Raw genomic sequence first — 24,963 nt, 5'->3', positions numbered from 1 at the left:
ACAATGTACAAGATGAATAAAAACCAAAGGCTATTTTTTTTCTGAAATGGAGACCTACTCATATTCCTCGCCATGGTTTCAAGGCAACACTGGGTTCTGGAAAGCTGTGCCAGCAGAGTACAAGCTCTGACAGGTCCTGCCAAGTTTCAAGTACATGCCAGGCAATTGTCTATGAGTTTTTCATATGAAAGACCCATCCAGTGAAGTGCAGATGGGGTCATCAACAGAAGGCTGGCCACTATATGGGGAAATATTGGGTAAAGCAGCTCTTGAAGACTGGCCCTTATAAACAACGAAGAGATTTTGATCCATGTTAGTTGAAGAAGTATTCAATAAGAAGAAACCGTAGGTTCTAATTTAGCTCTGCCACAAGAATAAATGAGGGTGATTTAGGCAAGTCACTTAACTCCTTGGGGACTCAGCAGTTTTCGAAGGAAGAAACACAAACTATCAATAACTATAGGCAGATTAAAAAAAAATAATCAACATATTAAAAAAATGCTCCAAATCATTAATTGGAGAAACACAAATTAAAACAACACTGAGGTTCTTCCTCACACCCATAAGATTGGCAAAAATGACTCCAAAAAAGGAAAATGGCAAATGCTGGAAGGGGCTGTGGGGAAATGGGCACCACTGTGTTAGTGGAGCCAGAAAGAGCCAGCCTATGCAGAGTGAAACGAGGAGAACCAGGAGAATTATACAGTAACAACAATATCATAAGAACAAACTCTGTAAGACTTAAGAAGTCTGTGAAATGTAATAACCAGTCACAATTTCAGAGGACCACTGACAAAGAATGCTGTCCACCTTCTGAGAGAGATGATTAACTCTGGATGAATGAATAAGGCATATATGCTGTCCATGTAGAAATTTATTTTGCTTGTTAAAAGATTTTGTTTTTCCTTTCTTTTCAAAGTGAAACAGAAAATAGCCAGAGATAGCATTCCCATCCCACCCCACCCCCCAAAAAAGTCGCTGAAATAATTTTTCAATGTAATTTTAATTTTAACAGAAGAAAACAGAAGGAAAGCCAGAAGCAAGATAGCTTTGAAAGTTAAATGCTGAAATTATTATATACTTTAAAAGAAAATAAAGCTCAATAGAGATTTAGTAGTTTCATGTAGAATCCTTTTTTCTGTTACTATGTGCTTTGAAATGCTCCTTGTATTTGGTGTTTAAGCTCAGATTTTAAAAAATTAAGCCATTTTTTTTAAGAAATCAGTTTCTTTAACTGTAAAACAATTGGGTTAGCTCCCTTTAAGCTCTAAAATCAAGATTTTAGCTCTGAGGGTAAAGGCAATGTGCCCTCGAAATAAACTTTCCTTTTCAGGTTTTATTCCTTTTCATTTTCATTCCTATTCATTTTCAAATTCATGTTAAGATTGGGTTAAAACAACAGGAAGGATTAAAAAGCAGGTGATATTTTGTTTTTTCCAATGAGCTCCAAAAAAGCTCTTTTTGTTGTTTCTAATAATGCCAAGAGAGCATGCAAATAATTTGCAAAGTACTGCACTTAGAATAAGAATACGGCCACCTTGTCAACACTTTGCCTTCATTTCAAATGTCAGTTTCTTTAAAAACAAAAAGATACATATTTCAGGTCTGCAACAAAGTGTCTGCTGTACATCTCTACAAAGTGACTTTGTAAATGTTAGATGAATAACAATATAAAAACTGTAAATTAACTGTCTTAAATTTATTTGAATATGTGTACAAAGCTGAAAAATCTCTGATTTCAAGAGTCGCAAGTCACCTATAATATTTTGACATCCATACTCTCTCTTTCTATGCTTGGTATTACTGGAATTATTTTCAATTAAATTATACTTGGATCCTGGCCTACAGTGTGTTATCTAAGTAGGCCAGTTCTCTAAGAGAAAACAGATAAGAGACATTTCCACCATGCCCACTAATTTGCAAATAATATTAAACCGCATTTCCTACTAGACATGAAAGAGAAAAGTACCCTTTTCTAACTAAAGCAAAATAAAAATCCCAAATCCTTCAAAGGCTACATATGTTGCTGTAGCAAGGGGAGAAGAAAAGGATATTTTATGAGTAGAAGAGAAAGTTTATTTTTTAGTTTTCTAAGAAGTAAAATAAATGGTCTAAAAAGACAAACATTAATTCAGCCACAAGGAATAGTGAACAAACAAGAAATCCAAATTCAAATAAAACAACTAGAAACCTCAAGGGTGACAAAGAGGAAATCCAGCCAGCACTGATGAATTGTAAAAAAAAGTTCATGGACAACAAAATAACAACAGCTAACATTTATATGTTATAAATTTATAACATTTATATTTATATATAAAGCTATATGTTAGCTTTAAGGTTTGAAAAATATTTTATGTAGAGCATATTATCTCATTTGACTCTCCCTGGGAGCTAATATTATTTTCATTTTTATAGATGAGGAATGGAAGTTAAGAGACTTGTTCAGGGTCACACAGCTAGGCTCCAAGGCAGAATTCAAACTCAGGACTTCCTGACTCTGAATCCATTGTTCAATCCACACCATCACATGACTGCCAAGTCATGACTCAATGTGAAAATATGCAAGACAAATACAGAGATGGATTCCCCCAGTATATGGTTCCAAGAAGCTAGGTTAAATAATCCTAGTAAAGTTCTATTTCCCAAAGAGATCCTAAAGAAAAAAAGGGAAAAGGACCCACTTGTACAAAAATATTTATAGCAACTCTTTTTGTGGTGCTCAAGAATTGGGGGTGCCCATCAACTGGGGTATGACAGAACATATGGTGGCCTATGAATGTAATAGAATATTATTGTTCCATAAGAAATGATGAGCAGGTATATTTCAAAAACTGGAATAACTTATATGAACTGATGCTGAGTGAAGTGAGCAGAACCGAAGAATATAATACACAGTAACAACATTGTGTGATGACCAACTTTGAAAGACTTAGTTCTTCTAAGATAATTCCAAAAGACTCATGATGGAAAAAGGCCATCCACATCCAGAGAAAGAACTATGGAGTCTGAATACAGATCGAAGCACACTATTTTCTCTTTTTTGTTTGTTTTTTCTTTCTCATGATTTCCCCCCCGTTGTTCTGATTCTTCTTTCATAGCATGACTAATGTGGAAATATGTTTAGTATGATTATACATGCATAGTTTATATCAGATTATATGCCATCTTGGGGAAGGAGGAAAATGGGAGGGAGGAGGAAAATTTAGAACTCAAAGTCTTAAAAACATGAATGACGAAAACTAAAAATAAATAAAGAAAAAATAATCCTAATAAACAGAACTTGGGGGTGGGAGTCACAAAAATCAGAAACAAAATAGATGCCCTACAACTAGGGACTGTTCTAACAAATTGTGGCATGTGTGGAAAGAGCACTAACTCTAGAGTTAGGATTCAAATGGATTCAAATTCTACCTCAGATAGTTGCTACCTGTTTAATCTTGAGTATGTCATGGAACCTCTGCGGGTGTCAGTTTCTCCACCTGTAAAAGGAAGGAGTGGGGCTAAATAGCATTTGGAGTTCTTTTCAATCCTATATTTCTATGAGCTAATACGAATTACAGAATCACAGGACTTTATGGGATCCATCTGAAAAGGATCTTGGTGGTTATCTAGTCTAACCCATATCTAAAAGGAATCCCTATTTTGTAATGGAAGACTAGTGCACTCTTCAAAGACAAATACGCATCATCCAAAGAAACATGGAAATTGAAATATATGACCTGATAAGAAGTCAAGTAAAATACCTAGGAAAAGACTATATACATATACATACATGCATGCACATATGCACGCATGTATTGTTATGTTTGTCCCTCATTTTCAAAGAGGACCATGACATCAGGGAAATGATGACATGTCGTGCAGTTGACTTTGAGTGAGGGAGAGCTGTGCAAGGTCGCCAGCCTCACTTTGTCCTCCAAGGCCATCTGGGTCCAGTAGCCAGGATGCACTGGAGATGGCTCAGGATGTAATGTTATTTTAGGTTAAGGTCTTAGATTCTCACTTTGAGTGAGATACACCCATTCAATGAATAGGCCTCTTTAAGAAGTTACTCAAGGAATGGTCCCTTTCAATAAAAGAAAAATAAATAACCAAAAACATCAAAGAGGAAGGGGAAGACCCTCACGGCTCCTGGGTAAAAGAGAAACAGTTACTATTCAGTAATTACATTATAGAATAGGCCTCCTTAAGAAGTAAGTCAAGGGATAGCTCCTTTCATTTAAAAAAAAAATCAAACTACAAGGGGTCAAAAGAGAAAGTTACTATTGACATTCATGTGTATGTACATGTGTATACACACACACACACATTTATATAAAGACTTCAATAATGTAGAAGAAAAAACAATGAAGGGCAACTTAAGTGTAAAAGTAATGAGTTCTCCTTAGTCAAGGAGAGCAGACTATGAAAGGTGAGGGGCTAGGGGGTATGAGATGTTGTATACTCTGTCAGATCTGTGGTCAGCTGTCTTTACTTAACTGCTGTTTTTCTTTGTTACCACGGAAGATTCAGTGAATGAAGAGAAGTATAGAGAGAGAGACAGACAGACAGACAGATACAGACAGACATACACAGACACAGAGAGAGTACATATATATGTATATGCTCCATTGGTATTTTTTAAAAGGCATCAATAAAGCTTTAAAAAAGAGTTTTTTTAAAAAAAATGCTTTCTGGAACCTTAGGCAAGTCACTTCACTTAAATTTCCTAATGTGCAAAATGAGGGAATTGGATAAAGCTTTCTTTTCCTTTTTTAGTGTTATGACCCCTCTGGCAGTCTGGTAAAATCTATGGACCTCTTCTCAGAATCATGTTGCTAAATGAATGAAATAAAATACACAAGATTACAAAGGAAGTTAATATTATTGAAATACAGTTTGTATTTCAAAATATTGAAACAAGTTCATAGAGCCTAGATTCAGAAACCCCTGGACTATATGGTCCCTAAGGTCCTTTTCTAATGCCAAGAGCCTGTGACCTTTCCATTTCACATTTAGGATATTATCAGCAATTGACTTTCATCCAACTTCCACTCAAGTTCAATCTCTTATCGTAACTTCGAGGTGACCCTGGGCTCTCAAAGCTAAGCCCAAGCTCTGGCTGGTCTACCGTACTGTCCTGGCAATGGGTGGTGCCTCTATCGTCCAAGGATCACCTTAGTTAAGATTAGAGAAGCTTATCACCAGAACATGGGTCACCAGGTGATGACTTTCTGGCAACAATAAATCATGAAACAGTCTTATTAGGACACAGAGGGGCTGCATTCCATTGTGGAGGAGAGGAGGAGGATCCACACCACTAAAATCATGGCTCTTTTTTGAGGTAGTGAAGATTTAACTAAAACAATAATAATTAAAATACTGCCACAAAGAAGTAGACTATATAATTAGAAGAGCAAGAAATAGTTTAGCTGTCAGAGCTATGGTGAATAGAAGAGAATTTATGACCAAAAAAGAGACAGAACCTTATGAAATGCAAAGTGGATAATTTTGATTACATTAAATTTAAAAAGTTTTTGCACAAACAAAGCCAATGTAACCACGATTAGAAGGGAAACAGAAAGCTGGGAAACAATTTTTACAACCAGAGTCTCTTATAAAGGCCTCCTTTCTAAAATATATAGAGAACTGAGTCAAATTTATAATACAAGTAATTTCCCAACTGATAAATGATCTAAGGATATGAACAGGCAGTTTTCAGATGAAGAAATTAAAGCTATCTATGCTTATATGAAAAAATGCTCTAAATCACTATTGACTAGAGAAATATAAATTAAAACAGTTCTCAACATCACACCTATCAGATTGGCTAACATGACAAAATGATAAATGTTGGAGAAGATGTGGGAAAATTGGAACATTAATGTATTGCTGGTAGAGTTGTGAACTGATCCAACCATTCTGGAAAACAATTTGGAACTATGCCCAAAGGGCTATAAAACTGTGCATACCCTTTGATTCTGCAATATCACTTCTAGGGCTGTATTCCAAAGAGATCATAAAAATGGGAAAAAGACCCACATGTACAATAATATTTATAAAAGTTCTTTTCATGGTGTACAAGAACTGGAAATTGAGGGGATGGCCTTCTACTGGGGAATGGCTGAAGAAATTGTGGTATGTAAACATAATGGAATACTATTATTCCATAAGAAATGAACAGGTGGACTTCAGAAAACCTGGAAAGATTTACATGAACTGATGCTGAATGAAGTGAGCAGAACCAGGAAAACAACGTACACAGTGACAGCAACACTGTGTGATCAACTTTGATAGACTTAACTCTTCTTAGCAATACAAGGATCTAAGACAATTCCAAAAGACTCACAATGGAAAATGCTATCTACATCCAGAGAAAGCACTATGGAGTCTGAATGAAGACTGAAGTATACTATTTTCTCTCTTACTTTTTGCTTCTTTTTTCTCATGTGGAAACTGTTGTTACTGTGTTTGCCCTTCCTTCTTGAAGAGGACCATGACACAAGATGATGACATAACTTTCACTTGACTTTGATTTGAGGGAGGGAGGGCTGTGCAAGGTCAGCAACCTCACTTTCTTCTCCTGAGCCATCTGGGTCCAGTGGCCTGATATTCACCAGGATAACCGGAGATGGCCCAGAATGCAATTGGAAACCTTGGCCCTTTCAGGTTAAGGTCTTATCACATTCTTACTTTGAGTGAGTTACACCCATTCAATGAATAGGCTCCTTTAAGTTATTCTAAGGGATAGCCCCCTCAATCAAAAAATAAATAAATAAATAAACTGGGAGGGGGAGACCCTCAGGGCTGCTGGATAAAAGAGAACAATTCCTCATCTTTAAAGTGGTAATAACTAATGTGGAAATATGTTTAATATGAATGTACATGTAAAGCATATATCAGATTGCACATCTTCTTGGGAAGGGGGGAGCAGAGGGAGTGGTAGAAAATTTAGAACTCAAAATCTTATAGAAGTGAATGCTGGAAACTAAAAACAAACAAGTAAATAAAATTTTAAAGAAGAAAAAATAGATTATAGGCTCTTTGAAGGCAAAGGTTATTCCATTTTTGTCTTTGTCCTCAGTGCCTGGCACGAAGCACTTGATGAGAGCTTGTTAAACTGAAATAAGTAAACATAAGCACAAATAATGTTACTTACCCTTCGTAGCCACTCTTAAAATGGACATGTCATCCCATAGAGAAGAACACGAAGGTAGAAATTCCTTCTTTAGCACCATGGCTTCAATCCGAAGTGAATAACTAAGAGACAAAAAGAAAGAAACAAGAAAAGAGAAAACCTTTACACAAAAACATCAATAATCAAAAACTCACTATGAAAAGAATAACTAGTACATCCTTACTTTGGCACCTGAATTAGGAAGTAGACAAAGGAATCTGCCAGAGACAGCTTGGCTGCATCTCCACTAAATGTTTTTAATTTCTTTACCTAAAAGACAAATGAGAGAAGAATAGAGAAATAACAGTTTACAATCAAAAATTTTAGCACTGCCTGGATTTTTTTTTCAATTTTAAAGAGCTAAATAAAATCATTATAACAGCAGAGATGAATACAGACAAGAAGAATTATTATAATCACATTCAGGCTTGTACTCTATGGATTTTATTTTTTTCCATGATCACATAGATTTGAAATAGAGGTACTTGGAATAAATACATGAAACTATAAAACATCCTGATCTGGCACCATTAGAATATACTAAATGGAACCAGAACATAAGCTCCCTGAGGACAGGGACTATTGTTTTTTTTTCATATCTCCAGCACCTCTCACATTGCCTGGCACGTGGTAGTCATTTAATAAGTGTCAAATTTAAATGATTTGAAATTTTTAAAAAATGAAAAATTAATGATTTGAAGCAATAAAAGATGAACTGAGTCTGAGGGGAATATTCTGAAAGGGAACATTATTCCTACCCTACCCTAGGATCCATGCTTTCCAAGTAAAATTTATACTATGCTACTTTTTATATATTAGAAACTAAACACCCTTGGGTGAGATCTAACATCTACATTGTACCTACATTGTTTATTCCTAGAATGAACAGTTTTATGGAAAGGGACTGGCATATTCTGAAGTTCTCAAGCAAGAGGGGAAAAAGGGAAAAGTCCATCAAATAATTGAAAAGTTCTTTAAAATTTTCTTCCCAGGATAAACTGAAGAAGAAGAAAAAGCCCATCTCTGGTACACCTAAGGTCCAACAGCTTGGGATGGGACCCAGGGTTCCACAGAAGGGCTCCTAGACAACAGAAGTGCTGTTCCCCAACACATAAGACCGGCTCATTAAGGTTTATTAGCAAAATCACCTGCAAGACCACTTGTGCACATAATACTTTAATAATGCTAAAAAGTACAACTCATCAGTGCTATCATATATCCCCAACAAAGTATGTTCCTTTTTTAATCATTTTTTCATCTATTTTATATATTCTTACGCTTTCTTACTTCCCACCAATTCACTGGGGGGCTACTGACAATCAAGATAATTTGTCTTCGGAAGGTTTGAAATAAAACCTAACACATAAATACATGTATTTTGAGAAGATTCTAATCAGCTACTTCTCTGAAATAATAGGCCACATTTGTACCCTATGTTGGGCCAGATGCATGTTAATTTTTTTTTAAGACGAGAAAGAACAAATTTTTCCTGCAATGGGCTGAAAGTTGAATTTCCTCCGAAGCCCTTAGTTCCAGGAAGAAAGAGGCTCAGGGTAATTTTCTTTACACCTGTATTTGCTGATCCTTTCATATGTAGCCCATCTCTGGTCCTACTAAGGCACATGGGACATCTACAGATCTTCCATTTCCAGCCACTAATGTGTTGTACATCTACCTCCCTCCCTCCTCTAATCACTCCTTTCTCCCTTTCTCAACCTCATTTATTGAGCCCACCCCCATTTCAAAAAATGAGACATCCCCAGTACTGAAATCTTTATTGGATGAACCACAGCATCTTGACACTCCAATCAGAAACACCAGGCAAATCATTTAACTTCTGTGCTACGGGCAACTCTCTAAAAGTAAAAGCTGCAAGCAGGTGCAGACTGTGCTGGCACAAGGAGTTCCCTCAATGGAAGTTCCCTGTACTAGTACAATCCCAGGGACAACTAAAGAAAAGGCGGCATAGCCATAGTAGAAGCATGTGAATCAAAGGAGTGAACCAGGTTTACAGGGAACAAGCCTGTAATTATGATTAATTCTCATCACTCTTATCAAGAATCTTTTAAAAAATACATTTACTACTATCTTTTGTTTTTATATCACCTACATTTCCCAATATATTCTTCCCCCACCCCCTCTTAGAGTCATCCCTAATAACAAAGAAGAAAAAGAAAGTTCAGCAAAACTAACCAACATATTAAAAAATTCTCAAATGTCCCATGCTCTGAAATGCCCCATGCAGTGTCCCACATCTGTAAAGGAAATGGGAAGGAACCATATCAATGTCTTTTTTGAGGCCAGGAGTGGCAATGATTATAACTTCACATTAATTTTTAAAATTAATTTTTCCATTTATGTTATTGAGCATATTAGAAATATTATTTTCCTGGTTTTACTGACTTCACTTTGCATCAGTTCATAGATGTCTTCCATACTTCTCAAATTTATTATAGTCACCATTTCTTACAGGGCAGTAATATTCCATTACATTCATGTGCCTGTACTTATCAAAAACTTTTGTTAAACATTAAGCATTATGTTGGCTGAGGGCAAGGGACTTATTTAGGCCATAAACTCAAGCTATGCACGCTCCCAAAAAATACAGCTTCAAACCCACAGGCCCTTTGGTCTACTCTGCTCAGACCTATGGAAAAAATGAAAGACTAGACTTTTGCATTCTTTAATAAAGGAATCAATCTTCCTCCCCTTCACCTACATAATGCTTCCCCTCTCACACCCAAAACACCCCAGACCCTAAGGTTCTTTCCTTGTCATTGTTCCCCTAGGAGAAACAGAACATGAAAAGGAATGAAGAGAAAAGGAGGTGACCACAGCAACCAATATGCTTCCTGACTCTGTCTAGATTTTCTCCTTCCTTTCGAAGCATGTTGTAATGTCGACCAGATAGTCAGAGTGGGCATGGGAATCCCTGGAACAGAGGGGCATGGTGGAAGAAAGGGACTGAAGATAACACTTCTTAGACTCTTCCCCTGGCTGGGAGCTGAGTCCAAGCCCCTCCTCTCCCCTGCAGGATGAAGAGGCCACACATACACTCTTTTTAAGTGCCTTAATATCTACATTTTCTCTCTGTCTTCATTTGAGGGAAGATTAACAGACTAGATAGAAGAGAAATAAATAAGAAAACCCAGAGCTTCAACTAGGAAAAGCTGAAAGAAAGAGGCTTTTCCTATTCTATTTTTCCAACACAGGGAGAAAATTAAATGATCCACATGGCAATTACTCATACCAATATGTTCTGATAGCAAATGTGGTGGAAAAGCAAAGGGGAAAGTCAGTGCTGCTTTAAGCCCATTTTATGGCAGTCAAAAGAGACTTGAGCTTGAACCCCAGTCTGTGATACCTCTCAGCTCTGTGACTATGACAAGTAATTTAAGTCCACTAAGCTTGAGCTTCCTAATGTATGAATCTGTCACAGTGACTAGAGAACAGCTTTGGAGTTCAGAATAACTGAGAACCTCTAATACTAACAAACTTGTGATGGAGATGTAAATTGGTTCAGTCATTATGGAAACCAATTTGGAACTATGCCCTAAGAGTCACTGACCCAGCATTACTACCATCAGGCTTATACTCCAAAGTGATCAAAGAGAGAAGAAAAGGTCCTATATGCCCAAAAACATTTACAGTGTTTCTTTCAGAAGTAGAAAAGAAATTAAGGGGTAGAGGGATGCTCATACATTGGGGAATGGCTAGACAACCGAATGGAGTATTATTGCACCGTAAAAAAAAAATTCACCAAATGGTTTCAGAGAAAACTGGGAAGACCTGTGTGAACTGATGCAGAGTAAAATAAGAACCAGGAGAACAATTTATACGATGATAACATTATAAAGAAAAACTTTGAAAGACTTGAGAATTCTGATCAATGCCATGACCAACCATGGTTTCAAAGGACTGATAAGGAAGTATGCTATCCACCTCCTGACTGAAAAGCAATGGACTCAGGATGCAGAATAAGACTCATACGCAGCTGATGAGGGAATCTGTTTTGCTTGACTGCATGCGGTTTTTAAAAATTAGTTTTTATTGATATTCTCTGTTTATTACATTGCCATAGCATGCTACGTATGCCTCCCCCTCCCAGAGAAACATTCCATATGACAAAAAGTATTGTTTTAGGGGGAGGTGGGAAGTCATCACCATTGATTGATAACACTGAAAAAGTCTGTGAATATGTGCAAAGTTTAACACCTCCCACTTCCAAGAAGGGAGAGGGTGGAGGTGTCTTCTCATACTTCTTCATCTGTACTGTGCATATTTGTTACAAATATGTTGAGTTTCTTTTTTCTTTTCAAATGGAAGAGTAAGGTGAGACAGAGGAGGAGTATAGGGATGAGGTAGAAAAAAAGAGTCACTGAAGAATCTTTTTTGAAATATGGAGAAAAGAAATAAAGAGGCTAGGAAAACGTCCAGGCAGGCAAAATAGTTTTGAAAACTACAGGTTGGTCTGAATACTTTAAAAGAAAAGCAATCATGATAGAGATCTGTAGTTTTGTGTACAATCCTCTTTTCTGTTCTGCTACGTACACAGAATTGCATTTCTTTTTATTTGATGTTTGTTAAGCTGAGAATAAAAATAAATCTAAAAAATGTTTTTTGAAGTTCTGACTAGATACATACTAGCTCTGCCTTGGGCAAGCCTAAGTGTTCAATGCCTTTAGGCAACTGTCAGATTTTTAGGTTACACTGAAGATATGCATTGATAGCATTTCCACACTAGGAATTCCCTGACGAGATGAAATCGTTAAGTATGAGAAGCAAACTAAAAAATGGGGACACCTGTAGTACTTTACAAAGTTGCTATTCAGTCTTAGAATTATAGATTTAAAGAGTGAAGAGACCTTAGAGACCACTAAATCCAACTTTCTCATTTTGCAGATGAGGCAACCAAGTCACACAGAGATTAAGTAACTTGTCCAGGGTCACGTGGCTAAGAAAGTGAGATCTGAACGCAGTCATGCCCTTATGCAACATACCATGTTGCCTCTGTCAATTCATTATTCTTTATTCCACAAATGAACCCAGACATCACCGCTCCAGTAAAGGATGGCTCATTCCATCACTAACATGCCCCTCATACATTCTTCAGCTTCTCCATTTGGCACTACTTCTTTAGACTCTCCCTGACCCTCAAATCCCGCCTCCAAGAAAAAAAATCACCCCTCTGCTCTAGCTTTTCTGGCACTGAGATCTTTTGGGCACCTAATCCTCAGGAAAAGGAGGGGTACCATGAGCTGCAGGTCCTATGGTGCCAGAAGCCACATGGTACTAACACCACTCACAAAAATTTGTTCTTGTTCAAGGCATCCGACCCCAGCCTTGTGCTGCTCCTACTCCCTTCAACAGCACAGATGTGCTGGAGTTGCTTAGGGAGGGGAGAAGAGAGGAGGGGATGTATGAGCAGTCAGCCCAGGGACTGTCAGGGAGTTCCTGATGAAGAAAAGGAGCTCCCAGTTTGAGTGGGGAGGGTGTGGTGAGTTGGAACCAACAGTAAGTACTGTAAACAAGGAGGAGTGTGACAGGGCTTGTCAGATTGGAAGGCTGCTGATCCTGCATGGGGAGAGCAAAGTAGACCAGCTGCAGCTTATTTCAGAGCTGGGAGGTGACTTAAGGAGACCACTCCCAGGCCCTGGGATGGCCTAACCAACCACCTGAGGTGAGAAAGGAGCCAGGCGAACAGGCTTAGAGGGTTAGTCCTTGTGTGGTCTTGGAGAAAGTCACTTAACTTCCTTGGGTCTCATTTTCCACATCTGTAAAGCAAAGGGGTTGGGCTACATGGCCTCTGAAGTCCCTTGCAGCTCTAAAACTAAGATCCAATGACTCTAGGATTCTAGACAAAGCTGACAGTCCTCATGGTGTTATGGGAAGAAAAATGATCTTTACAATAAAATGTTTTTGACAATTATTTTGCTTTTTTCCCCTCTAAGATTTCTGTAACTTTCAAGCTCGCCGGTAATCATAACAACTGACAGTGGTAGTGCTTTTTAAAGTTTTAAAAGCACTTTATACACATGATCTCATTTATAGATCTCAGAAGTTAAGGCTCAGAAAAGTTGAGGGACACCCACATGTGGTATCAGCAGTGGATTTGAACACAGGACTTCATAGCTTATACTGTTTCTCTTTGCATTCCCCCCACTTTCTACCAGTATCAACAAACACAATGCCACTGTTCTGGTACTCCCATTTCCGGCTCTCCTTTACACACAGTCTTCTTCCACTGGAATGGAAGCTCTCTGAGGGAAGAGACTGTCTTGCTTGCTTATCCTGGTATTCCTAGGAGTGAACAGAGTGCTTGGAACATACCACGTACTTTGTAAGTGATTATTTAGCTACCTACTAGATCTTCTGAGATAAGGATGGATATACAAAACTTAGTCCTAATTAGGATACAACTAGGAAAGGAAAGCCTAAGGAAAGCCCTGGTTTCCCCTAAATATGAACAAAGTTATAATAAAAATCATGTTTGTTTTAATTTTTGCCCAAAATAACATGTATGAACTAGTGCCCACGCTCAAGTTTTACTCTGATGCCTCACTGCAACGTGGTAGTGATCTGGGTATCTCAAAAACTGTATCAGGCTTTTGACAGCTCCTACTAAGTCAATTGGAAAGGCTTCCAGTGTGGCCAAAGGGATGGCCTGTGGTTGTGGCTCACTCTGGTATCTAAGGACCAGCCAACTAAAGTCAGAAAGAGTCATTATTCAAGGCTGAATGCTTCAGTAGTAGCAGTTCCTGCATCAGGCATGGGAGGACTCCATAGTAAAGAAGGAAGAACTGATAGTATTGGAATGAATGAGATTACGTAAATCATAATAGAAACACACAAACATTCCTTACCAATAAAAACATAAAATAGTTAAGATATAGTATAAACTATAATATGACACCTTTAGAGTTCCTTTCACAATCTCAAGACTCTTCACAAATATTAAGTTTTATTAATAAATCTTACCCTTTCAATTTACAATTGGGTAAAAAGGTACAAAAAAAACTTACAGATTATGAAGATGCATTTAAAATGCTAAGTTAAATCCTTAAACACGACATTGTAAACTAGAGTTTCCCACAGATGCCAGCAGAAAGCATAAGAGGGCTTATTAATGAATTACTAGCCAATTGTACAAAAAGACAGAGGAAAGGATGTGTCAATTTAGGTAGCTTCCACAAAGTTTGGTTTTCTCTTATGCTTGAAACCTCTATCCCAAGGCTTCTAACCACCAAGCTCAAATTTTTAATTCACTCTAGCCTACTCCTTCAATTCCCTCTCAAAGTTAATCAAACTACTTTTGCTCCTCAGACATAGAATTCTGTTTCCACTTTTCAGCCATTTGGGTTGGTGAATAATTCACAAATAACTCCATACCAACTCTGTGGAGGACTTTTCTTTCTTCAGTTTCAAAAGTGTTTTCTTTTGGGGAAGAAGAAACCAGACTGGGGAGTTTACAGATGTAAGATGTCTCCTTAGAAGAATGTATCTATGCAGACTGGGACTTCTATGGAGCTTAAAAGTTTGAGAAAGTTACCTGGGGTACTAAGAGGTTAAGTGATTGGCCCAGGGGAACACAGACGGTATGTGTCAGGCGTGGGACTTAAACTCACATCTTTCTGACTGAATCCAGCTCTCTTTCTACTACTCTACTCTGCATCTCTCAAATGCATTTTCCTCTCAGGGAAGAAATAATTATAATTGAGGAAAAGGAGATCATAATCTGATGAACCAAGGATAGTCTCTTTATTTTTAAATTTATAATTTTAATGTGTAGGTTGGCATTTTAAAATGTATCCTAACAATGTATAATTTTCTCTGTACTTTACAATTCCAATTGTAAATTAAAGAATAATTTACGTGTGGTAAAATTAATATTTGTAAAGAGTCTTGAGATTGCAAAAGGAACTCTAAAAGTGTCCTATTATAGGCTGGATCTTAATTACATTGGGTTTTAACTGATGAGGAATGTGGGTTTCTGTTAGGATACACATGCTCTAATCATCAGTAAGCATTGCTGAGTGTACCATGCACCATGTACCAGGTACCAGGCACTGTGCACCAGGAGCTCTCACTGTGGCTGGAGGAGTGATCAGAACAGAGACCTTTCAGCATAAGAAAAGACACTCAAAAAATCCAGTCTACCTCCATCACAACAGGAGCACAGTGAATGCAATCAGCCCTCACATCCACAACCCATCCCTCCCCAAAACCAATGTACCTCTTCTGACTCCGGCAAAAGCTTAAGAAATTCTCGCAGTGTTTCTGATCCGTAATGTTCACAATTTCCTTGGAGGATATCTTCTACTATGGACTGAGGGGACCTTAAAGAGAGAGTGGACCAAATCCCATTTCATATTTGCTAGTACCAACAGGAGGCACAATCCAGGGGAAATGAAAGACACAAACACCCCTCTCCCCTGCCCAAACCAAACACACACCCTTTCAAGCCCACAACCTCCCCATTTTGACAAGCTATTTTCTATCAATGCTCCCAACAGCAGCATGGATTGCCAGGGAAACAGCATGACTCTCTCTAATGCAATGTTCAATGTTGCCTTTACCCAGAAAACAATCCACCAGCCACCCAGGGAACCTCAAGGCAGCAACAGCTGTTGTGAGCCTTTTTTTTCTCTCCTGGTGAAAAACAACATTAAGTCCAAACTTCTCTGGCCTTCCTCACTAAATCTTCATATATTTAACTTTGTTTGTTTGTTTGGGGGAGGAGGGGGTGATGTGGTGGTAAGGAAACGACTCCAGACTATCTCTTTTCATTTTAGATAGATCTCTTGCATTTAACAAACTTTTGCATCCCCAGTTTCAACATACACTTATAAAGGGCAAGGATAGCATTAAAACTGTCAACCTACGGACACAGTAGGATCTAAGCAGAGCCCTGGGATAATTCTTACTGCACCTAAAATCACTAGCCTATTTTTTCACAGCTGAGAACAGCAGAGAGTGACATCCTCATGCAGCATTATCAACTACCTCATCTAAAAGGGGGATGCAGAAGCTGAGGGGGAGGAAAGGGATTTTCACTCATTAAAATTTAATCCCTCTGTCACACCCTGGGTTTGAAACTTTCCTTAATAATAGCAGGGCTGTTAACAGTCAAACTGTGCCAACCCGAGATCTTACTTTTTGAACTGCTTGAGAAATATTCCAATGTTCATGCACCGTTTTGCATCCAAGACTGAAATCTGGGGGAGAAAAAAACCACATCATGAGGACACCAACAGAAAAAGAAACTAAAACTTAGCAAACACAAAATCAGTTTTTATTACAACCAACATACAAGTTTGAAGACTGATAGTCTAGACAGCTTTCTTTTACAACATGAAGGATTATCCATTTCTTTAAAAGGGGGGGAGGGGAAGTGGTCTTTTCTTGGAAACAATACAGCCCACCCACTATTAATAGCCACAATTCGGAAACAGATGTCTGAGTCTACACCATGGTAAGGCTTGAACTGAGAGAGTTAAATCTAATAGTGATGGTTTATAACACATAGTAATTCCCAACCCTGATTGGGAGATGGTAAAGGAACTCTCTAAATATTTTAATGACTATCATGAAATCTTCTGTTCCATTCATGCTTCCCCCCTAAAAAGCTAAATGAAAGTTGCTGTTATTTAAAAAATAAATACTTGTCTAATAGCATATTTAGGGAGGGTAGAGAGAGAAGGATCTCAAATCAAACACATTTGTTACTGTGGAAGTTCTAAAAAGGCTGCAAATAGCAGAATCTACCTAACATAAAAAGCAAGCCCAGATTTCTGTCTGCATTTACTCTGCTGCATGATCAACATGCAAACTTCAGCTGCTGCCTGTTTCCCATGTCTCCCTCAGGCAGAAAGATTTTTAAATACTACAGCTTTCCAGGGTGCTTAAATTCTTCATTTTGACACATTTTTCCTTTGAGGTAGGGTCATTGGTTTGTATTCAAATGCATCACCATAAGTAATTAATTAGATAAGGTTAATCAGATTGGAAAACAGGCTGAACTGAATTTTTTTTTTTTTTGGACCAGTCTTTAATTTCTCTAAAAGTAAAAAAAAACCAGGATGCAGGAAAGAAAGATAAACTTAAAGAGGAAATAATTTTTTCCATTTGTTTTTTAACAAAGTGGAGACTTGCTACAAATAAAAATGTTGTTTTAACCCTTTTCCTTTCCAAATGAATGTTAGTATTCTGAACAAAAGAGAAACTAAACTGACCAGTAAACTAGCTGAAGTTTCCTGGTTCTGTCAATGACCTTCAGAAGATGCAGAACCACTTTGAATTGATGACATATCACTTTCTTCTTCTATGAGGTCAATCTTTTACAAGACTGAATTTTGGGGTGAAAATAAAATAATATGAATTTTTTTTAGAGACTGAATTTGGTGGAGTTTTTCTGATGACAGTCTTGATTTACCAGCCCAAGGGATATATTTCATTTTATCACTTTCATCTACTAGTCATAAAAAACATCTCCAGATGCTAAGGGGTAGGCAGACTCCTCAGTAGTACTCCCACCAAGTACTTTTGGTTTGATTTCAGTATTGGAAGAAAGGCAGGGGGAAGGAGAGAAAGAACGAGAAAGAGGAATTTCAAAAATAAACTTAATATCCTGTCAGAGAGAAGGATCATATTATGAGGAAAGAAAGGAATGGGAATTTAAGGTCATATGATCATAAATTTTGAGGAGGAAATGAACTCACAGATTATCTGGTCCAGGACTGCTTAATCTCTTTCTTGTATGTCATGGACCCCTTTGGCTGTCTAACGAAGCCTAAGGATCACTGTTCAGAATAATATTTTTCGGCTAAATTCATAACTGAAGAACATGCTAAATTCCAGTTGTTAGAAGTTAGTGAAAATAAAGATATATATATATATTTTCCCATCTAGGTTCACAGAATCCTTGAAAACTATTCCCAGTCCCTGTAGATTCCATGTAAATCCCTGATCTAATCCAATCCTCCCACTTTACAAGTAAGGAAACTAACTCACCCAAGATCAATACTACTTAACAAACAGCAGAACCAGCATTTGAATTCAAGTCCTCTGATTCCAAGTGGGCTCTTCCCATTACATTTGTATTTATTCTACATATACCTTAGTTTACAAATTTTTAGTCTACATTTGTATTTAATTCACTGAAAAAACCATATGCTATCCTCTGCCCTTATGCTTTTTTACTTCTCAATAGAAAGTAAGCTCACTGAGGTCAGGGACAATTTCACTTTTTGTCTGTACCCCTAACACTTAGCATAATAGCTCCTGCTATGTAATAAGGGTTCAATAAATGCTTGTTGATTCTCTGAGATGACTAGATCAGCCCCTGACTGATCCACTATCGATCCCCAGCCCTCAGATACCAAGATTGTCTTCCTGGTCCCTTAATATTCTATTGTTCTATTATTTTCTACACCAAAAATCATTGGAAAAGAGGGTCTGAATGTTCTGCAGAGTACTTTCCCCAATACTCCTTTCCACATCTTTGTCCCTATCAACATGTGCTGCTCCTGCCTTCTTCAGGTTTGTCCTACGTGACAAATTCATTACCCCCTCTGCTGCCCTAAAGTAGAGGTTCAGATAAACAGAGTCAACTTGATCATGTTAACTAAACTCTTGTAATATATGGCAAAGATAAAAGACAAAGTAAAGTACTTCTAAAAGCTTATGAAGTTTTCAAATGGAAAAATGTTCAAAATCACTAACAATCAGAGAACTGCAACTTCAGACCACCCCAAGATACCATTTCATATCCATCAAGCTAGTAAAAAAATCTAAAAGATAAAAAACTCATTGCTGAGCAGCTGTTGGAATTCACAAGTGCTAATTTACTACCAGAGCTACGTCATCTGTCCTGAAAAACAAAGAAAATACAAAACAATTTGAAATTATGTAAAAGTTATCATGCTGTTAATAATTCCCTCTGTCCAAGGAGTCCATTACTGGGACCATATGCAAAGGTGATTATTGAAAGCAAGAAAAAGTCCTCATGTACAAAAATGTTCACAGCAGTCTCATCAGTGACAGCCAAATGCTGGAAACAAAGTATGTGCTCAGTTATTAGAGGATAATAAAAAAAATCGGTGCTATATTAATGAAATGGATATTATTGTGCTATAAGGAATGATAAATATGGAGAATTCTGATGATTTCCTGACAGGAAGATTTTTCTGAACTAGGACAGAATGAAGAAAAGTTGACCCCAAAGAACAATGTAGATTATGGCTGTAACAGTGTCAACATGGAAAGGCACCAAAATTCCTGTCAAACACAACAGTGAAATGACTACCCCACTGCCATCATTAAAGAACACATTCCTCAGTCCTGTTAATAGAGTAGATCAAGGGAAAGGAGTGAAAAGATATACATAGTTTTCAAAAGAACTGCAAACTATTAGCCATATGAAATAATGCTCCACATTCTTGGTAATAAGATAAATGCAAATCAAAACAATCCAGAAGTTTCAGCTCACACCTAGCACTCAGCAAACCAGCAATGACGAAAGATGAGACAGTCAATACTGGAGATCTTACAGAAAGATGGGCACACTAATGTATTGTCCGTAGAGTTGTGCATTGGTCCACTTGTTTGGGAAAGTAACATGGAACTATATGAAAAGTGATTAAAATATCTATCTTCTTTGATCCAAAGATTCCACTGCCAGGCATTTACCTTATGGAAGTCAGTGATCAAAAAAAGGCCCTGCATACACAAAAATACAGATAGTAGAAGATTTTGTGGTTGCAAAGAACTAGAAACAAATGTGCATCTACTGTGGAGTGACTAAGTACATGAATATAATGGAATATATTGTGCTGACTATAAGATGGTGACTATAGATACTGATGTTTATGATGACTACAGAGAAATGATGACTATAGAAAAATGAAAATAGAGAATTATAGGAACTGAAACAAAGTAAAGTAAGCATAACCAGGAAAACTACACACACACACACACTAACCACAACAATATAAATAAAAAGGATGAGAACAAAATTATTGAAAAGGAATGTTACAAAAATTATAATAGCCAAGCTTGGCCTCAAGAAAAGAGATATGAGAAGACACCTCGCCCTGTGCAGAAGTAGGTGACCATTTTTTTATAATGCTGCATATTAACACCAAATTTTTTTCAACATATTAGCTAGTTCTGCCAAATCTTTTTTCCTTCTTCTTTATTATAAAGTATGTCTCTCTGAAATAGGATATGGGAAGGAATGCAGTAGAAAATGTATGCAATACAAAAACAAGGGGGAACAATTAAAATTTGTTTTAAAATACTCAGTAGATTAAGAAATACACTTTGTAGAAGGATTTTCTGGGTGTTTGGTTAAGTATCTGTCCTGCCTAAAATAAATCTATCAATGCTTTTTTTTAAAACACCAGGAAGAAAAACAATTCAGAATGGATTTAAATTCATAAATGGTCAAGGAATATGAAATAAACAGTTTTCAGAAAAATAAATCTAAACTAACAATACCATATGAAAAAAATTCCAAATCACTAATAATTTGTTATTGTTCAATTGTTTCCGTTGTGTCTGATTCTTTGTGACCCCATCTGAGGTTTTCTTGGCAAAGATACTAGAATGGTTTGTCATTTCCTTCTCCAGTTTGTTTTACAGATGAGGAAACTGACGCAAACAGGGTTAAGTGACTTACCCAGGGTCACACAACTAGTGCCTGAGACCAAATTTCAACCCAGGTCTTCTTGACCCCAGACTCTTTACTCCGTCCACTGGGCTACCAAGCTAGAGAAAAGCAAATCAAAATAACTCTGAGGTACCCCTTCACAGGAAAATGACAAATGCTAGAGGGATCGTGGGAAAACACGTACATTAATGTACTGTTGGTGGAACTGTGAACTGGTCCAACCATTCTGGAAAACAATGTGGAAGTATGCCCCCAAAGCTATTAAACTCTGTATATACCCTTTCACTCAGGGATATTACTACTAAATCTAGGGCAGCTAGATGGTACAGTGCATAGAGCACCAGTACAGGAGTCAGGAGGACCTGAGTTCAAATCTCACCTCAGATACTTGACACTCACTAGCTGTGTGACTTTGGGCAAGTCACTTAACCTCAATTGCCTCATCCTGGGTCATCTCCAGTCATCCTGATGAATATCTGGTCACTGGATTCAGATGGCTCTGGAGGAGAAGTGAGGCTGGTGACCTGCACAGCCCTCCCTCACTCAAAGTCAAGTGCAAGTCATGTCATTATCTCTCTGATGGCATGGTCTTCTTCAGCAACGAAGGATGAACACACACACTACTAAATGTATATCCCAAAGAGATCAAAGAAAGGAGGAAAAAGACACGTATACAAGAAATATTTAATAGCAACATTTTTTTGTGGTGGCAAAGAATTAAAAACTGAGGGGGTGCCAACCACTTGGGGAATGGCTGAATTACAGCATATGAATTTGATTTTAAAAAATACTGTTGCATTGTAAGAAATGATGAAGAGGATGGCTTCAGAAAAAATTTGGGAAGACTTGTATGAACTGGTGCAAAGAGAAGTGAGAAGAATCAGGAGAACAATTTATATAACAATAACTTGGTAAAGGCAAAGCAAATTGAAAGACTTAAGAATTCTAATCAATAAAATGAAAACCACAGTTTCCAGAGGACCCATGATGAACATGCAAGCCACTTCCAGAAAGGAGGTGCTGGACTCAGACACAGACTGACGCAAAAAGACACAGATATAGATAATATGAATATACATATGATACGCACATATATGTATCAGATAGAGTACAGATGAGGCATGTGTGTGTGTATGTGTACGTGTGTATGATATAGCCAGTGTGGGAATTTTTGTTTACCTGTACATGTTTGTAATGAGTTTTAATTGTTTTCTCAGTGGAGGTGGGACAGGAAGCCTTTCATGATTCCATCAAAACTGTTTTATATGTATTTTCACCCACTCACATACGTACATATTGCTTTCTCAGGAAAATAAATTCTTTGAGAAGAACTGCTTGTCTTGCCTTTGTAGCCTGGAAAATTTAATGATGGCAGATACAAATAAATACTTGTTGAATTACAACGAATGCTACTATTTCTAGAACTAAGTTATGAAAGTGGTTGAAGTGCTAGAAAAGAAGGGTGTTACTACCCATGTCAATGGGGTTAACTCATTTTCCAAATGCTTGGCCTTCTCCAAGCTAAAGAACCCAGAGAGGCACTGTCTGAACCAGTCCTTACATCTTGTGAAACGAAATCTGACCTCTGGATACCTTTATGACTCTTGGACTATTACTACACATGGACCAGCGCAAAAGTGTCATTAAAGAAGTAGACCCAGACTAAGCAGCTGACATTATCGGATCAACCCAGGAAATGGGGCGCAGAAGAGGAGATTGCTGAAGTTGCCTATGTGGTTTAGCTCTACATAAACTTAAGGGAGCTATTCATTGCCAAGTGTGAGTAATTCCAAGTACCAACCAAGGCTTTACTCTGTCTGTATTGTATTATCCGCATCAATTCTTTATTTAGCCTTAATTCTACCAATGGCAGAAGATAAATTATTTTGGATTAACAGGAATAAAACAGATAGAAAAGTGGCAGGTTAATTTATTCTTAAGACATTTCAGTTGACAGTGATATGCTTCACCTCACTTAGTTGGGAGACAGGCTCCGTGGCACGGCCAAGTCCCATCTCTGACAGTCACTAGTCGTGTGGCACTGGGCAAATTACTTAACCTTTCAGTGTTTCAGGTAACTAAGACTAGAAACTGCAGAGAAGGTACCATCCTACACTGGTAGAAGGACTTTCCTTACTTCTATAGATAAATACAAAATCTGTCTCATACTTTTAGAAGAAATGGGGGAAAGTATTTTTAACCACTACTCTATAACTGAAGGAAGATTTCCTTACTACATACTCCATTCCAGCACTTAGGACAGTACCTGGCACACAGTAGGAACAAAGTAAATGCTTATTGACTGACCCTAGTAAGAGTGGGATGGGATTGCCCTCTTCTCTTTCCCCATAGAGTCTGATGTGGTACTTCGTTTTGTATTCTGTTAAATGCAAACTGAAACAGTTGTACAATTTCTCCAAAAGGTAAATAAACAAAAACTAGAAAATCCAGATCAAGTATAGTTTCCATTTTCCCTTTCCTTGGTCCAAAAAATGCTAGACTATGAATCTATGTCTAGGAGTGGAATAAAATGAAATTTGATCATATAGGATTCCAAGCAGCATTGCTAACCATTGAACAGCATGGGAAAATATAAATGCATTGTCTCGCACAGATCAACAACCAGCCCATTGTGCAGTATGCTATTTTTAATACTACAATTACAGCTATTACTTACATGATAAGTTTCAAATTACCTGAGTATTCATAAGAAGTAACCTTAACTATTTTAATAGGTTTTTGTTCTTTCATTAATTCCGATTGTTTTAACTTTGGAGATGTTCCTGTGTTCTCATGCTCCATGTTCATTGTCATCACTCTTTACAATTGTGGTCTTTTCTCTTTCCCTCCCTTTTTAATTACTCTCTCTGTTTCTGGCTCTGGTTCTGTCTCTCTCTCCCTTCTCCCCTATTCTTGGAGAATGGATCTCCCTTTCTCATCCATACCTGAACAAACACTCCTTTTTCAGCATGGCATCTCTGACCTGCTCTGTTTCCAATCTAGACCAGTTCACTCTCCACAGTCATTTGGCCCCACACTCTCCAGGTTCACCATGTTGATCCCTTATCATGCAGACCCCTGATCAGCTTGAGACCTATTGCACTTCCTGAGTACACATGCTACATCAGTCTCAGCCTCCCCAGTAGGCAGGATTACCGGTGTTTACCACCACATCATGCTATCTAGTGAATTTTCAAAAATACAACAAACAGAGTAACATATGTCAACACTCATTTTTTTCCTACCCAAACACTTTCTAATTTAGAATTCCAGAAATACTGTCTTTTCGGTATGCAATCAAGCTTCTTCAAATCAAATGTTTTGATAGGCTGAAAAATCTCCCTTTCTTTCTTTGCAGTAGAGTTGAGCCCATTTTTAAAAGTGCTAAGCTAAAAAATAAATAAATAAATAAAAGTGCTAAGCTAACCACCTAATACCACATATTTTCCATAAGTAGTAATTATGTTTCAGGAGAGATGATCTATTCAAATCTGGGTAACAATGAGCTGTGTTATAACGTGTCAAAATTGCATTTCCAGTTTCAGGATCTATCACTTTTCTTAGCATGTACCTTGGTACATTCTCCAGATCACAAGTACTGGTGGTTAAGAGCTATTGCTTTTCAACTCTGGACTGCACTTGATAATCTAGCACGTAAGAAGGAAGATTTATTGCTGATAGTGACTTTGCTTCGCTAATCAGCTAGTTCCCTATCCTTGCTAGGCTACAATTTCCAAGGCTGTGATGATGTAACATTTCTCCCTAAGAATAACACAGGAAGTACTTCACCAAAATTTCTAAAAGATTGGTATTAAAGCACTGGATGTGAAGCTAGAGAAAGTAGATCCAATTCCTTGGTCTTGCTACTTACCAGCTCTGTGACTTTGGGCAAGTCACTTTGCCTCTCTGGGTCTCATTTCCTCATCTGGAAAATAAGATCATCTGATAATCTCTACAGTCCCTTCTAGATCTAAAATTATAATTCTCTTGTTGCGTTCGTTCTTCGTTGCTGGAAGAAGACCATGCCATCACAGAAATAATGACGTGACTTGCATTTGACTTTGTTTTGAGGGAGGCAGGGCTGTGCAAAGTCACCAGCCTCACTTTTTCCTCCTGAGCCATCTGAATCCAGTGACCA

General features: G+C 37.6%; 1 protein-coding gene across 2 annotated transcripts in view; it reads right to left on the bottom strand.

Moving 5' to 3' along the window:
* FHDC1 (FH2 domain containing 1) overlaps positions 1-24,963 on the bottom strand; it is a 56,024-nt gene that overhangs the window by 17,936 nt on the left and 13,125 nt on the right. For both annotated transcript variants that reach the window (XM_072621277.1, XM_072621278.1), the window contains exons 3-6: positions 16,310-16,371; positions 15,390-15,492; positions 7,341-7,426; positions 7,139-7,239 (exon numbers count right to left, since the gene is read on the bottom strand). In XM_072621277.1, the coding sequence (XP_072477378.1) occupies positions 7,139-7,239; positions 7,341-7,426; positions 15,390-15,492; positions 16,310-16,371 (352 nt within the window). The remainder of the gene's footprint in view (positions 1-7,138; positions 7,240-7,340; positions 7,427-15,389; positions 15,493-16,309; positions 16,372-24,963) is intronic.

This window comes from Notamacropus eugenii, chromosome 6 (assembly GCF_028372415.1).
Source record: "Notamacropus eugenii isolate mMacEug1 chromosome 6, mMacEug1.pri_v2, whole genome shotgun sequence".
Classification (NCBI taxonomy): domain Eukaryota; kingdom Metazoa; phylum Chordata; class Mammalia; order Diprotodontia; family Macropodidae; genus Notamacropus; species Notamacropus eugenii.
The sequence above is the reverse complement of the archived record's forward strand: the minus strand, read 5'-3'. Positions and strand labels throughout refer to the sequence as shown.